General features: G+C 38.0%; 1 protein-coding gene across 3 annotated transcripts; it reads right to left on the reverse strand.

Moving 5' to 3' along the window:
• Positions 1 to 872: 872 nt before the first annotated feature.
• Positions 873 to 15,163, reverse strand: elovl5 (ELOVL fatty acid elongase 5). 3 transcript variants are annotated; one of them, XM_023267087.3, is made up of 8 exons: positions 14,985 to 15,163; positions 10,794 to 10,857; positions 10,318 to 10,505; positions 6,784 to 6,861; positions 5,961 to 6,132; positions 5,330 to 5,454; positions 4,280 to 4,414; positions 873 to 3,245 (listed from the first exon to the last, which is right to left on the reverse strand). In XM_023267087.3, the coding sequence occupies exons 1-8, from the start codon at positions 15,120 to 15,122 to the stop codon at positions 3,117 to 3,119; spliced, it is 1,029 nt and encodes a 342-aa protein (XP_023122855.2). In that variant the 5' UTR covers positions 15,123 to 15,163; the 3' UTR covers positions 873 to 3,116. The 3 variants fall into 3 exon arrangements, with proteins under 3 accessions (XP_023122855.2, XP_023122854.1, XP_054874793.1); XM_023267086.3 differs by having other exon boundaries at positions 14,891 to 15,027; XM_055018818.1 differs by lacking the exon at positions 14,985 to 15,163 and adding an exon at positions 14,837 to 14,856.
• Positions 15,164 to 15,527: the final 364 nt, after the last annotated feature.

The raw sequence follows: 15,527 nt of genomic DNA on the forward strand, positions 1-15,527 counted from the left end.
TCATGGTGACTAGTGTTATTTTTAGAACATGTGTGGAGGGCAACTCACATGGTCTCTGCAGGCAACCAGGCACCCGCGGGCACCGTGTTGGCTACCCCTGGTTTAAACCTTTCAACCAAACGTTTTTTTTTCATTTTCTGGTTATAATAAACCTCTTAGTGACTATTTTTACCTGAGACCTCACACTGACTGTCACAAATGACTTTTTTAGTTTAGCATTCATTATTACGAGCTTGAATGCGTGTCTGAAAGTTTCCACTTTTCTAAGTTTTTCCTTCACTACTGAAGAACCTCTGATTTGTTTATTGCCAATAAACTTTGGAAATGAAAAGAACAAAACAACCCTACTAACTAGTTACATACTCTTGCATCATTATGTTATTCGTGCTTATCTTACTAGTAAAAAGCAAACTTAGTTTGTGTTGCCTACAATAAGAGTTAATATTTTTGTGTTTTATATTTCCATTTTTTAATTGATCTTAGAGGCTGCTGTTCTGTTTTGCCTTGTTTTAGTATTTGTATGTTACTTGGTTTCACAAACAGTTTATTACAAGTCTTATCTTGCTTTCTTGCACATATTTTTTTTATTGCTGCCTTTCTGATAACGTGTAGCACTTTCTCCTAATGTCCTCTGCCTCACAACATATTAAATTTTAAAAATGAGATCACAACCCTGCATGCCAACAACCTGATGTTCACCACTAAATAAACCAACTGTTAACATGGCTAAAACTATTTATACAAATCACAAACTGGGAAATTGGTAGAATTAAGATTCAAAATATTTACAATCCTCATCTCAGTTGTTCTTTAAGCAACAATATTTGCAGCATTTTTCATTTTTACAGAGGAAAAACAAGCTTGAAAACAAGTATGTGTACAATCTGAGTTTGTCTTTAATGTGTTACAGTGAGTAGAGTATGAGTCATAACACGGTAACCCAGACTTTCCCCATATTTCAGAAAATATATCTATACGCTTTAACATTTTAGAAAATGTGTACGTCATCACATAGCTGTATTCTTCTTTGACTTTTGCCCATTGGGGAAGAAAATGAATGCTAATCCTACTGTTAAATATATATAAACCTTTAGCACTATCACCTTGGACAAAGGATGAACTGCAACATGTATGGCATGTAGGTGGAGATTAAAAAACCCAAAAAGCTACTGAATGGTTCCTGAATGTTAACCAAGTTTGTGCTACCCTCTGTAGTGCAGGGAAATTGTTGACTTTTTTGTGTTGTTTAGAGTTCAACAAAAACATCTGTGGCAGTGAGAGTGACTGCCGGTCATTAAAACAATTAAACTACATGTCTCATTAAATTAAATCAACATGGTAGAGCAGCGCAGCATTCCCTGTTTATGCGCCTGACAGCAGTTTTGGTAATGACAACATTAACATAATGAATACACAAATAAAATAGTTTCATTACATCCTCTGTCTTCCATTGAAAACAGTTCAGTTTTTGAAAAATATCTAGCAAATACCGTCAGCATATGAGGGCACAAACTTGTCTGCTGCCTTGCTCATGTCTGTATGCTAAATATGAAGCTACAGCCAGCGAACTTAGCTGAGCATAAAGACTGAAACACTGGAAAACAACTCATCTAATGCATTAAAATCTCAAGCAATGAGGGCCGATTTAATTTCCTTTGCCTTTTAGCTGTTTCCATCTGTTTCCAATCTTTATGCTAATCTAATACATTATATATGCATCATTATTATGTGTAGCATGTACCATTTGTTAGAAATGATCATTTAGGATATTTGACAAGTTCAACAAAGTAAAGATTCAGGCACAGGATTTGAACAGGAGGTCTGACACATGTTGGTCTGAAATGGACCAACATTAGGTGACTGAAAAGATGAAAGCTGCTACATTAGAAACCAAATCAGCTGGTCCAGAAGGCACCCTATTGATGTAAAGACTGAATAAAATGTAGTACTTGTATTGTTTCTCATGATGTCTTCAGCAAGAAATCTTCCAAAGCTGTCAATAAGTTGGAGATGTTTCCATTTCATTTTTTTTTCTAAGCATTTAAAGGCTCTTTCATGACAACTGAGCAAAAAAAACTTTTACTGAAGATTATATGGCCATCAAAAGTCCTATCTGATCTACTAAATTAACCTTGTAGTAAGACTGTTTTTTGCAATAGGTCAATAGCGAGCTCTCATTCTTAACTATATAATAAAGTTTATCTGAATATAATGATTAGCACTGAGTCATACAATATGTTTATATTCACCTGATAAATTTAATATCTAAATAGTTACCAATAAGCAGCTGCACTGCAGACCTAACCAGCATCAAATAAAGTAAATACATTTCAGGTCTTAAAAGCTACAGTAGACATAACACAGTGTGAAAGGAGATTTCTGTAACGTTGTTGTTAAGGAGAACTGAGTTTATATTGTGCTTATAAAACACAACAGTTGTCCTTTCACACTGTCTAAAACTGTTTTAAATATAAATCCGAGCATTTGCAGCCCACTATGCTTTGGTTATGCTTTGATCAGATGGCTAAATATTCCAAACTGGATTCCCTGCTCTGCAAATACATCAGCCAAATGCAATTTCTGCTGCTACACTGTCAATAAAAATGCATCACAGAGAGCAAAATTTAGGATTATGCAACTGCACAGGGCAGAGAGGCATAAAGCAATACACAAGATACGTGCTCTAGTTACACATTAAGGACCACAGTGAGCAAAGTGTTCTTTTTTTTAAATTGTCCCTTAGGTTGACGTCATCCATCGCGATAAAATCTTTAAAGCTCACTTCCATCTTTGGACCCACTGAGTCTCAATGTGTTCGCTGGTAACAAGAAAGAGATTTTTGCTTTAGAGTTGATTACCTCTAGAGGGTGGGGAAGGCAATACTGTACAGTGTCAACCATACTACAATACGTTTCTCTTTAAATTATTTTAATGTCATAATTCGGTACCATGTGTAGTAATGTGTGCAAAAACATGGAAAGTCTCTGGATATATGAAGCTATGGCTTATTTCGTCTGAAGTGAGTGCTAGACTATTCTAGATAAGAAGATACATACACCTCCTAGCAGCATTAGCTAACACGCTACAGTGTGAGTTAGGTGGCGGTTCCTCAAATGTCAATCCACCCTCAGTTTCTTGGCTGTGGTGCGCTCCATCGATTGCGCGCCATTTGCATGTCCATTTGTTGACGCAGCGGAGCCATTCTGGAGCTCCTTCTTTAGAGAACCACTGTGCTTCTTGTAAGTCTGGTGTGACACAAAGAGAGGCAGAAAAAAAACATGTCACTAGATGTGTTAAAATTGAAAACTGAATAAAATTAACAGGTTACATCATATTTTTTTACATCTCTATTTATAATATGCTTGATGTAGTTTAGAAAGAGTGTCTCCGTCACATAGTTTGTCCACCAGAGAGCACTCAAGTTTCTTTTCCACCTGTAAAACCATCTGATGGTTACATAACTTGGTCACAGTTCCTTAAAAACACGTAAGAGCTCCTTATACTTTATCCTATGCTATCAACCAATATGCTACTATTACATTTCTAAAGATGTCTTTAAAAATTTCATATCAACTCAGGCATGAGAACTCCAGTATTGAGAGACTATTAGCAAAATGTCACAAACAAATGTTTAATCCAATAAGCCTGCAATTACCAACTGAACTACTTCATCAAATTTAGCATTTACTTTTTATCTATATGCAAACACAAATATACAGTTTTATTTATAATACAACAAATAATGCAGGCTTTGTTCTTTATTTTTCATTCAGTCAACTGGAAAATACTAAAATCCACCAATGTAAAAGTCAGTTATGATAATAAGTTCCCTCTTCTATTCAGTTCAAAGCCCAATTGTTTCATATTGAAGATCAAGTTACAGCTGTAAAGTTAAAGTTTCAGCAAATAGCCACTGTCTTAGTTATTTTCTAAAACAGCTGTGCACTGTACACAATAAACAAACAGGTATAAATGGTGCATTTATTGGTGACTATGTTTGGCTGCAGATTTAAGCACATTTGGTGCTTTAGTGAGCTCACGTATCTATAGCAACAGGGCAAATGGGCGCAACTGCTTGTGTCACTCAGGCAACAATAAAGATCTATGGCAAAGGGAAATAAATTATATCAGGCTTTGGCTCCAAAGTAACCACTTGATAGCAGCATCAGTTTGTTATTTGTGTTGGTATTTTCATAGGATTTGCTGACAATAACAAAATATCACCAGACGTGTCCTTTAAATTTATGAACCAATACGTTAAAATTGAAAAACAACTGACCTGAATGTAGAAGTTTGTGAAAAGGATGATGAGTGTGACCATGTAACTTATTTGAAAGTACAGCCATCCCATTGGGAAGCCACACGGCCAAACGACTGCACAAATTGTCTGGGACATGGTTAAAAAGAACTGGATCTGTGGAGGAAACATGCAGAAACACACTGTACTGAGCTGGTGACACAGAAAGCTTGTGGAAAAGACTGATCCAGACACTAACATATCTTACATGGATGGAAAAATATCTATAATGCATTAAAGCTAAAGACGATACTGTACAAAATAACTGAGCCAAGGACAGAACTGAAAATACATTTAATTTTAACTTTCTTAGAATCATTAATACTGAAAATGCTAGTAGGCATATTACTTGTGTGTTTTTTTTCTAATTCATACTCCTTTAAATATGGTAATTTTCTGTCAACTATATTTTGTAAAAGTTAGTTTTAAACTGGAAAACTCAACTGGGTTCCAACATATAAAACATTGTTCAATTTGAATGCACAAAACTTCCTTCTTATCAGGCATTTTAGTCTGTAATGAAGTTCCTGAAGTCTTCTTGAATAAAGGTGTGTAGTGTGTGTGTGTGTGTGTGTAGTGAGGACACTCGAGCTGATTTTCAGAGCAGTTCTCAACATGTTTTCTAATTCTTGTGCAACAAAATGTGTCATAACTTACACCCTCCTTTTAAACAAACATTTAAAAGTACAAACTTGTTAAAGACAGTATTCTTGAAGTACTGATAATTTGAAATAATTAGATTTTGTTAAAAGAATTACATTTTTAGGATGTAATTATAGATTTCAGAAAATATTTTAAAATTTGCTCCACCTCAAAAACTAAAAAAGTGTATATTTATTTGCATGACCATCAAATGAACCCTTTTTCTCCTAACTAGTACTTTTACTTTTGATAATTGAAACCAATACAAGCTTTTGAACACAGGACTTGTGTTTGAGTATTTTTACACAGCCCTGCTGCCTCTTTAAATTAAGTAAAAATTCAGAATACTCTCTTCCACCTCTGGGAGAAAACTAACGGATGTGGACCCACCAGCTGGAACTGTGTGATGTACTTCTTCCACCAAAGGTACGGTCGGATGGCTGGAACGGCTGAGAGGCCGTAGTAAGAATACATCACGACGTGGATGAAGCTGTTCAAGGAGGCACCGAAGTACGCTGACGAGAAGAGAGACACAGGAAGTTATTCATCTACAGCAGCTGGTGAACATTCAGCGGTTCAATAATCATCCAGGGAGCAAGAAATTTATCATCAGTCTGTTCTGTTTGGAGCGATTACAACAGATTTCATGTAGAATCAATAGAGACCTTTAACAGTAAAGTAATACAGAAATAATACAGCGAGTCAACACCTTATAAATAATAAAACAAGTTTAAAGATTGTTATATTTAAGCCAGTATTAAGCCCATAGGAAAGAGGATGTGCTGTTTTATAATAGAGCAAAAAAGCACAAAACCTATGTGCGACATTACAGCTGTGTTCAGGTCAGTCAGTGTCACTTTGTGTCCTTTAAGGCTTTGTGGGGAAAACAGGCTGTTTTTAAAGGCTAATGGGTTTAACATTAGAGCAATTGAATTATTTAGCTCAATGTGAGGACAAACAGCAAATGTGGTTACCACAATGACTTGAGTCACTGGAGGGTGAAGTTTTATTAAACACTCACAATGGCCACAGGGCACCCAGTTCATGACGAACCACCAGATGTTCAGCATGGTAGCGTGGTGGTAGATGTGCAAAAAGGTGATCTGGTGATTATTCTTTCGTAGTATGAAGAAAAAGGTGTCCATGAACTCGATGAGCTTGGAGAAGTAGTACCACCACAGGACATTTATGATCTGAGAGGGGACACAGCAAAACAAAAATGTTCACCAAAGAAAATAAACCAGAAAATAACATTGTGTATATTCCCACAGAGAACAATATAGAAATAAAAATGTGGAAAAGTTCCTCTAGAAGTCACACCCAACCACTGAGACATATTATTTATCATTCAAGGTGATAAGCAGGCATCTGTCCCGAAGGCCTTTGAATATCCAGGAGGAATCATAAAGCAGTTTAACTATCTGTACCAGTGACACGTTGATAAAACTTTTTATTTAATCGCCGCAGAACTGCAAAGCCATGCACATTTCACTGTGAGCCTTGTTTTCACCTCCACCGCAGAGCTCAGGAGGGGCACTGAAGAGAGTCAACGTAATGACACGGATCGGATTAAACTGACTCCCTGCCTCTGTAGCTTATCTGCTGGGATTTACAGGTACCTGTCCATAGAAATTAAAGCAGGAGATCTGAATAAACACTCACATTTTGCCTATTATTATTTTATATATTCTGTCTGCCCAACAGAAATGTTTTGACCTCTACTGAATGTTTAGAATACCAAGAAACAGAATGGGCCATTATGTACTTTGTAGGGAAATAATGTCAAATATACAACAACAGGAAATACCTGGCAATAAACAATAAAAAGGTTGCGATTGACTGACCTTATTATCCACTTCTTGTGCACTGTGTGTGTCCTGGCAGTAGAAGTTGTATCCACCGTGCCACACAGCCGTAACAAGCTGCAGACAAAGACATTAAAATGAATGATGAATGGATATTTTTACACACACAGACACTGCCATGCACTAATGCAGTATAAGAGTAAAACTTCAACAGTCGGATGGTAAATGTGATTTTCTCTTTCCTAGGAATAAGACACCCAAACAAATGCACAGATAACAAGGAACATAAACAGATTGGGTGTGCCAGGTTGAGATGACCGATCTTCAGTCACTGACACTGGCTGTAAGCATTTAATCTAAATAAAAGATAATGTTTAAAGGCCTTCCAGTCAACATTTGTTACCACAGAGCGTGCTGAAAACTACTATCATTCTGCTTTTACTAGGAATTCCTGAATGAAATATACCATTACTAACTACGTAACTCTGCACATCCATGCAATGACCGTGAAATTTAAACTCTGGTGATTCACTACTGCACTTCTATCAAGATAGAAACATGTTGAAACTGATTTTACAAGGAATGCAAGCAGCAGACGCTAACGTTTACTGACTTTTAGTCCTGATTCTGGTGTCGTTGTACTGGTTTCTTTGTGTCCAAGGATTTATTTGAATAATTTCAGGCCAAATATATTTCTGATTTGCTGCTATGTTATGTAAAATCATCTGGGAGAGGCCTGTTTACTGTCCCAAGAGTCACAACTAAACATAGAGAAGCCGCCTTTAATTTCTGTGCACTGCACAAGTGGAGCAACCTCCCAGAAAACATTGTTATTTGCCACTGCCCTACCTGCTTTTAATAAATCAAACTTCATACTATTTACCTTATCCCCTTTTGCATCTATCTTTTCAGATTTGTCTTTTGCTTCTTACAAATCTTGTTTTAATGCCCTTTGAATAAATATTCAAATGCACGTAAAAGGCTTTGCTTAACGCTGACTCACCAAATCAATATAGATCTACGTCTTTGTCTGCTGCTGTAAACGGCTCCGCTAACCAACCACAGAGCCAAGAAACTGCCAAAGAACTAGCAGCAGAATGAAGCCGGGTTCGTCTCATCATGTGTGCACACAGACATGAATGCTTTTCTCTCACTTGATATACTTCCTTTATCCTGTCAGCAAACTTACAGGAGTCTAGTCACCATATAGATAAGGAAAATGAATCACAACTACTGTGTGATTAACCGCTGTACCCTGGAAGGTTGGCAAAGAACAGAACTGCCCTGTACTTTGATTCACATCAGGTGGCATTGATTTTGGACTGACAAAAGTTCACCCCACGGCTGGAGCATTGTCAGAGTACAGGATTTAATGGATCCTGCAGCCAGCAGTCCGCCGGGGCCTTACACAATGCAGAGAGGAAGTCAAGAAGCTTGTTCTGCCGGCTGCATTGGGAGGAGAGTAGAGATACTTTAGACTTACACGTGCACAGAAACATTATGTCTGGCTCTGACATCCCCAGTGCACAAAACAACAGATGCTATCACCGATGAGTGACGTCTGTCCCTAGGTTCTGCTCCCACTGGGCCGCCTTGCCAAATAAGAATGCATTTCCGTGTTTGTTTACATTGGTGCATCTATCCGTTTCAGTTGCTTCGTCAGCTGTATATAAAAAAGCAGTTTTCCAGCAAACAATAATGAGCTGTGCTGATGTCTGCGAGGGCATATGAGGGATTTGATGACTGGAACAATGAGTCTGTCAGCATCCAGCTGCGTCCCTCTCTCTCCCTGATAGCATTGTCTCTCAGGGCAGCTTTCAGCGGAAGACGCCAGCAGCCGGAGGCCCGTGTCGAATCACAGCCAAGTGTTGATGAAATACTTCAACATTTTTCTTGCTGAGTCAGATTAGGAGGGTTGATACACCTCTCACATGCGTCTGTTGAAGCTGAAGCTATTGTTAAGTTAACGAGAAAAGTAAATGGCCAATTAGGTAAAAGCTGAAATTTTTTAAACGTGATTTTTTTTTTTGTTCATGTTAGTTTGTGAGATTTAGGCGTGCTTAGCTTTAGCTTTGCACAGTCAGGCTGGCTGGTTCCAGTCTTTGTGCTATGCTAAGCTAACAGTCTACGGCCTTTAGCATCAGGTTTAAAGGCACTGTGTGACAGTTTGTAAAATATGCTTGTTTGGTTGCTTGCTGAACAATAACGAGACACAATTGATACCACTCACATGAATATAATGATAAATACACAGCTACAGCATTTGGTTAGATTATGTTAGCAAAAAGTTTGGCAACAGGGGAACGCGTGCTGCCCAGAGATGGCATAATCCACCTACTAGCAACTCTAAGATATACGGATTAATAAAAAAATAACATTTTGTTTATTTATTCTGTACAACACCTAAAGAACAACTAGTTTGTGTATAATTTTGAGTGTTAAGTAGCCTAACAAAGCTGCACTGGCTTAAATTCTCAGCTAAGGAACATGCCAGAAACAGTGTGGTACATAAAAACCTGTAAAACCACAGCTTGACATTTTTTAATTATTTTTTTATTTTTGGTATGGATTAACCAGGTGTAAATAAAAAACTTTAGAAGTGCTAATATGAGGATTTTTTCACCTTTTGGCAAAGTAACACTAGCTGGTTCCTCCTGCCTCTTAATGCTAAGCTAAGCTAGCTGGCTGTAGCTTCATATTTATAAATATGAAAATGGAACAAATCTTCTCATCTAATCTGACAAAACAGTGACTACACTAATTCTACCTTTAACATTCTGAACCTCAAAACCACCTGGTAGGTTTCAAAGCATTTAAAACTATTATCAGAGCCAAAAAAAGAGAGAAAAATACATTGAATTTTCAATTCTTTGATGGTCATTATTCTATTCTTTTGTGATATGCTATTCCGTCAGAAAAAAAATTAAGCTTAAAATTGGGATTTTCATCACCATTGTTTTATTCTACGTGTTATTTAAAAAATTGCCAAAATTAGATTTTTGCTCAACAGAGAACTCATTAGTGATTCAGCTAGAATCAAGAGTCCTGTGACAAAAATTCTTGTGTTTTTGGCTGAACTGCAGGCTGTGTTTACACAGAGCTGATAGGAGATAAGTATGGCACAAAATATGTAAAATATTTGTATTATGTTAAGTCACCAGTTTTTTTCCCAGTATTGTTGACTTTTTAAAAAAATGCTGTACATGTTGATTCTACATTTTTAAAATATTTGTAAGATGAATGATCAGAGATATTTAACTTTTTTTTAACCTTTGTAACACTTCACAAAAAACATTTCTGAGTTCACTCAACTTCTAGCCATGGTTGTTCTGTTTCCTTAGAGTTGCAGGACTTCATATTGCAGAGGGAAAAATGAGCCCACAGTCAGCAAAAATGTGACAGAAGTTCAAAACGTCCAGAAGGTGGTTGGGGTTCCGAGGGTTAAACATACATTTACATCTAATGTTGCCTGAAGTCGGTTTCCTCTGTTTTATAACCTGTCTGCAGGTTGCCTTAGCAGTAATTGCTTTGGCCCATTTAAAGGCACGTCTCAGTGCTGAGCGGCCTGTTTACCTCATAGAACATGTAGAAGGACAAGAGCGTGAGGCCCAGATTGTAGAGCACCAGGAGGCCTCTGCAGGAGTACGGCTGCCTGTGTTTCATGTACTTGGGCCCCATCCAGACGATCAGAAGGTACATGACTGTGAGTGCAAAGGTTGGTGGGTAGTTGTCGAGCAGCAGCCATCCTCTCACCCGCTGATCTGAAACATGCAGATAAAGCGATGAAGAGGATGACTGATAAGGTGGCCTACGGCAACAGATGAACATGACGTGAATGGTGCACACTGAGGAATGTTGCTCAACATCTACAAAGGTAGCAGTTGATAAAGCCCAGCAAGAATCTTGTTATGAACTTGGTCAAAACTTTTAGGTAGTGTTGACTCTTACTGCAAACCTCACTTTGCTGTTGAATAAAGAACTCTGCTGAGATTTTGCAGCAGCAGCAATCTGAGAATCAAACAAGTGCGATGCATTTTGTATCATCTTACCTCTGGGACCCATCCATGACTCTAAGTAAATGTTCAGCTTATGATTGAAGGTCTCCATTGTCACCTGAAAACAGAATGCAGAAGGAAAGCTGAAATATCACCTAAAGTTGATACCACAACACCTAAACAAGTTCACATACACATATTAGCATTTATTTGGAGTCATGATTTCGGTGACCTAATGAATATAAGCTTCTATCCTCTCTTTGTAGCTCTGTTTTGGTCTCCACCAGCTCCTGAAGATAGTAGCAAATAGCAGAGCAGCTGGTAACAATGTTACCAGAGTGAGTGAAGTTTCAGGGAGTTAAACATACTGAGATGGAATATGTTAGAGCCCATAGAGCAGAGTCAGGCGATACCTTTCTGAGTGCTTTTTCACAAATAAAATATTGAAGAGTGCAGCTATAAGTTAGTGTAGCACAATTTATCTTTTCAGTATTGACACTGTGACATCAATTCACAGGTATATTACATTTATTTTGCTGCATGATTCGAGAAGCAGACATATGTCATTTTCCCTGTTTAACCTATACGCATAATTTACTCAGATTTAAGTGCTCTGGGATACATTGAGTTTTTAATATTGTTGTTATTATTCATAAGATATAGGGTTTGTTGAAATACGGGCCTACATGTACACAGCAAATAAGTGACTAACCCTGAGAAAAATCCTGAGAAAAGGGATGTGGCTGCAAAAAGAAATGCAGCGTCAGTTGAACTGAAATATTTTGGGATCAGAAAGGATGACAAAAAACAGATAGTTAGACCAGCACCACAGTGCTCTTTATGACAAGTGCAAATACATATATATATATATATATATATATATATATATATATATATATATATATATATATATTATATATGGATATATTACACCATTTGAGAAAGATTCTGAACAGATTTTTTCTTTGTTTATAAGTAATTCATTCTTTTCTAAACAGAAAAGAAACTACTCACCCACATGATCAAGTTCTTTCCAAATAGAATAGTTCAAGTCATTGCATAATAATTCCTGTAGTGGTTCATTTTGCAATATATACTCCAAAAATATAATATTTATTATTTACTATTTATTTACAATTTATTTATACTGTCTTTGCAAATCTATACTTGATAACTGTGTTGTCTGTTTGTGCGTCGGTCTGTCTGTCTTCTCTCTCCCTAAATGTCAACAACTTGCTCTTCACACCACTCTAGTTTCCATCAATAGATCTAATGTGACCGGTTCTCACTCTTGGATGCAATTCAAGTAGCCAGCAGGTGGGCACAGACTATAACCCCGACTCTATTCAATTATTATTGGTGCATATTGATTCTCCAGCTCTCACATTGTTAAAGGTAACGAGGATGTCGAAATATGGAGATTTATTAACCTGAATGTGCTTCAGTAATCATAATTGCACAATCCTGTCTGGCCCGGACAGCGTGGCTACATTAATTTCGGAAACCTTTGTGCATGGGCTCCTGCCAAAGCTGTCATATTATGGTGGTTGAGCATCTGTCGAGTCCTCTGTCACTGTTTATTGAAGTATCCAGCACTGATTTAAACAGCTGCCTGTAGAATTGTCAGGGTAAAGTATGCTACTCCTCTGTTTTTCTCCCCAGGGTTAAGCAATTTTGCCCATAAACGGTGTGCATAATATGCTCAGTGTAATATTAGGCTTCCCCGCTGTACTTGAGACAGTCAGCTCAGCTCAGTGCCATAAAGCAGAAGCCTGTTTACAGGGCAGTATGGATGTCTGAATGTTCACAGCTGGACATTTTTCCATGTAAGTTAAATAAGTTATTATTCCTACATTCTGCTCCCTACGAGGTTTCTTCAATCTGCAGGATCTACAAGTTTTTACAAATGTGCAAAGTCACACAATAGAGGACCGATTGAGATTTATCACATAAAGCTTCACAATTCTTACAAAGTTGTGACAAAATTTATGTCACTGCTGAGCAAAAGCTGCACAAATCCCTGCAGCTGATTCTTCTTACTTGAAACCTGAGCTCTCTGACTTTATTCATTATCACCCCGGAGATATTTACACAGTCCTGCAGGCCTTTATATTGTTTGCAACACCCTGCTGTATAGCTTCAGCCTTTGGCAAAGAAAAAGCCTCTTCACAGCCACAGAAACCCCAGTATATCTGCGTTCTTTATTTCCGCTGATGTGCTTCCCATCTATACATTCAATTCAGTGCAGTTACGTCACAGACTGCCGCACCACTGGACCGTCTCTACACCTGCGTCTGCAGCTGGAAACGTATCAGGAGACACAACATGCACTCCGTGCCATCCATTCAGCCTGTTATTTTGTTATTCAGGTTGCGAGTTCTCTTTCTGGGTTTGCAGAAAGGTTATAGCTTTTTAGCTTGAAAAATATTTCTACATCATACATCCAAGGTGAAAGTAAAACACTAGTGATGAGAATAACCTTACAGGCAGAAATGTGAGCAGATCTATCAAATTTAACTAAAGCATTTCAATTCAATCTGCGTGCTGCTCTTATATAGTCATATGATATTGAAATTTGAACTGGGGAGGCACATGAGTGACTTTGTTTATATGCTTCAATTTCTCTTAATCCACGAAAGAAGGCAAATCGTGCAAACTAAAATGTATGTTCATTAAATTCTGCAAATTGAACTGCTCTTTATGCACCAAATAGCACATTAATGATTGTTGCATTTGTCCATAATAATCACTTATCTGCAGGGACTAAACGTGGCTTATTCTGATCAGCCCCAGTTCAGTAACATCCTTGCTCTGATTATCAGAGATGCATTAGGCTGCACCAAAACATGATAATCTGCGAGGCCTTAATCGGAGCACGATGAGCCACAACAGAAGAGCACGTTAGCAGTGAATCTGTCACTGAGTCTTTCCAAGGTGCATGCTACAACCATGCAAAATGAAGAAGGGGCAGGATCTTCTGAAAATAAAATGCTAATGTATCATGTGGACTTTGGTTGGAAACACACGATGATTTCATCACTGCAGCTGATAATGATTCATTCAAGCAGCAGAATTTACTGTAGCAGCCAGAGTTGGGAAATATGACGATAAATACTGTTTGTCTACTGTCAGACATTCTGCAATACGGTTTATGCTAAAGTATGTATCAATTTAAAATCTCTGCACAGTAATATTTATGGGGATTTTGGCATCAGTGAGGTGATTTACCTGCACGTGTCAGGTTTAATTAATCTCAGGTTTAGCCTAAAACAGACAATCCTGACATGAGTTTACCAGTGACAGCTAAATTTGTCCATTATGTCAACATCTGGAAATAAATGCATTTACTTTAAGGTGAAAAATAGAACTATACTGTAATTCTAAATACATATATAATGACAGTTTCTTGTCATATTGTGTAGATAGTTAATGCAAGTTTAGTTTATATTGTTTATATTCATTTTTTGCATTGAGAATATCTATATATTGAATCTGTATAGACATTGGGAAGTATAAGTAATACGAGCATAGCAGCATAACAGTTTGAATTTGCTTTCCAGATGTTTTCATAAATGCAGCATTTTTAAAAAATATCATAACTCAGATGTGCACAATAACTGCAAAAGTTCACCAAGAGAAAACACCCATAACTTCTATCAGTTCTAAACAGAGCACAGTGAGCAGATATAAATATGCTGCAGCACTGGCTTGGCTACTTTACAGGAATATTTCAGTCTTAAAGTGATGATCGTGCAGCTGCAATAGCGAATGCATGACAAGTTCATATCAATATTTCCACGAAAGTCTGCACCACCGTATTGTATAACAGCAGTTTCGTATCAGGGTCACACGTGTAATCTAAACTGCACTTTACGCACTGTAAAACCTGGTCCAGCCAAAGGATGTGCGCTCTGATCTGACGACGGCGGTTATTATTAAAACATGAATATTAATCATCTCGTTTCATGACGGAAACTTCCAGAGAGGAATGAATTAGCATATGAAAAACAGCAAAAAAAAACTTATCGCATCGTTTCGATCGCAGCCTGAGTAGAGGTCACACCGTTCCAGCATCACCCAAACTCATCATCGCTCACGTTCTGTAGACGCCATGCGCGCTGCAACGTTTTCCACACCGCGGAAAGCCTCACCATAAAGTCCTGCAGCCGGCCGCTCGGGTTGGACAGAGGAGGAAATGTGGAGTGCGGATGAAGAGATGCAGCTGTGGTGCCCAGGACTGCCTACCTTCTTTTTTTCTCTCTCTCTCTTTGAGGCGGGGTGAGAAAACGACTGTGTAACCTTGGCTGGCTGGCCGGTCTGAGCACAATGTGCAGCCTTGTCGCTCAGTGGAAAATAGTGGGAGGAACACGCAGACTGGCCCATTGCCCTGCAGGAGGGTTACAGCCAGGAGGTGACCCCGCGTGTTGCAACGGCACACACAGTCAAAAAAGATGACATAAGGCTTCCCGTGTCCTCCTGTAAATGCAGTTATGGCTCCTGACACGAGGCATTCATTTCAAGCGCACATGGGTGGAGGGAGCAGGGGGGCAGTCACAACTTTATGATTTTGATGACGAGAAAGGGTCAGAAAAGCTACTTTTATAGTCGAAATTATAGGTGTATATGATGTATTTGGCAGATGTGCACAAAAATACATGCACTTTGAATGTAGCCATCAAGCAGTTTAGAATAATTCAACTTGATTGGCATTGCATGTCACAAGTAGAAGAGAACTAAATGTAGATTGCATCTAATCAGAAGTGCATAAGCAGTAACAATACACCAATC

The sequence above is a fragment of the Amphiprion ocellaris genome, chromosome 16, assembly GCF_022539595.1.
Source record: "Amphiprion ocellaris isolate individual 3 ecotype Okinawa chromosome 16, ASM2253959v1, whole genome shotgun sequence".
Lineage (NCBI taxonomy): Eukaryota > Metazoa > Chordata > Actinopteri > Pomacentridae > Amphiprion > Amphiprion ocellaris.

Coding starts and splice junctions, on each gene's coding strand:
- elovl5 (XM_023267087.3), bottom strand. CDS start 15,122: ATGGGCCAGTCTGCGTGTTCCTCCCACTATTTTCCACTGAGCGACAAG. Junction 10,506..10,793: donor GTCATGGATGGGTCCCAGAG/GTAAGATGATAC, acceptor TGCATGTTTCAG/ATCAGCGGGTGAGAGGATGG. Junction 3,246..4,279: donor TCACAAACTTCTACATTCAG/GTCAGTTGTTTT, acceptor GTGTCACACCAG/ACTTACAAGAAGCACAGTGG.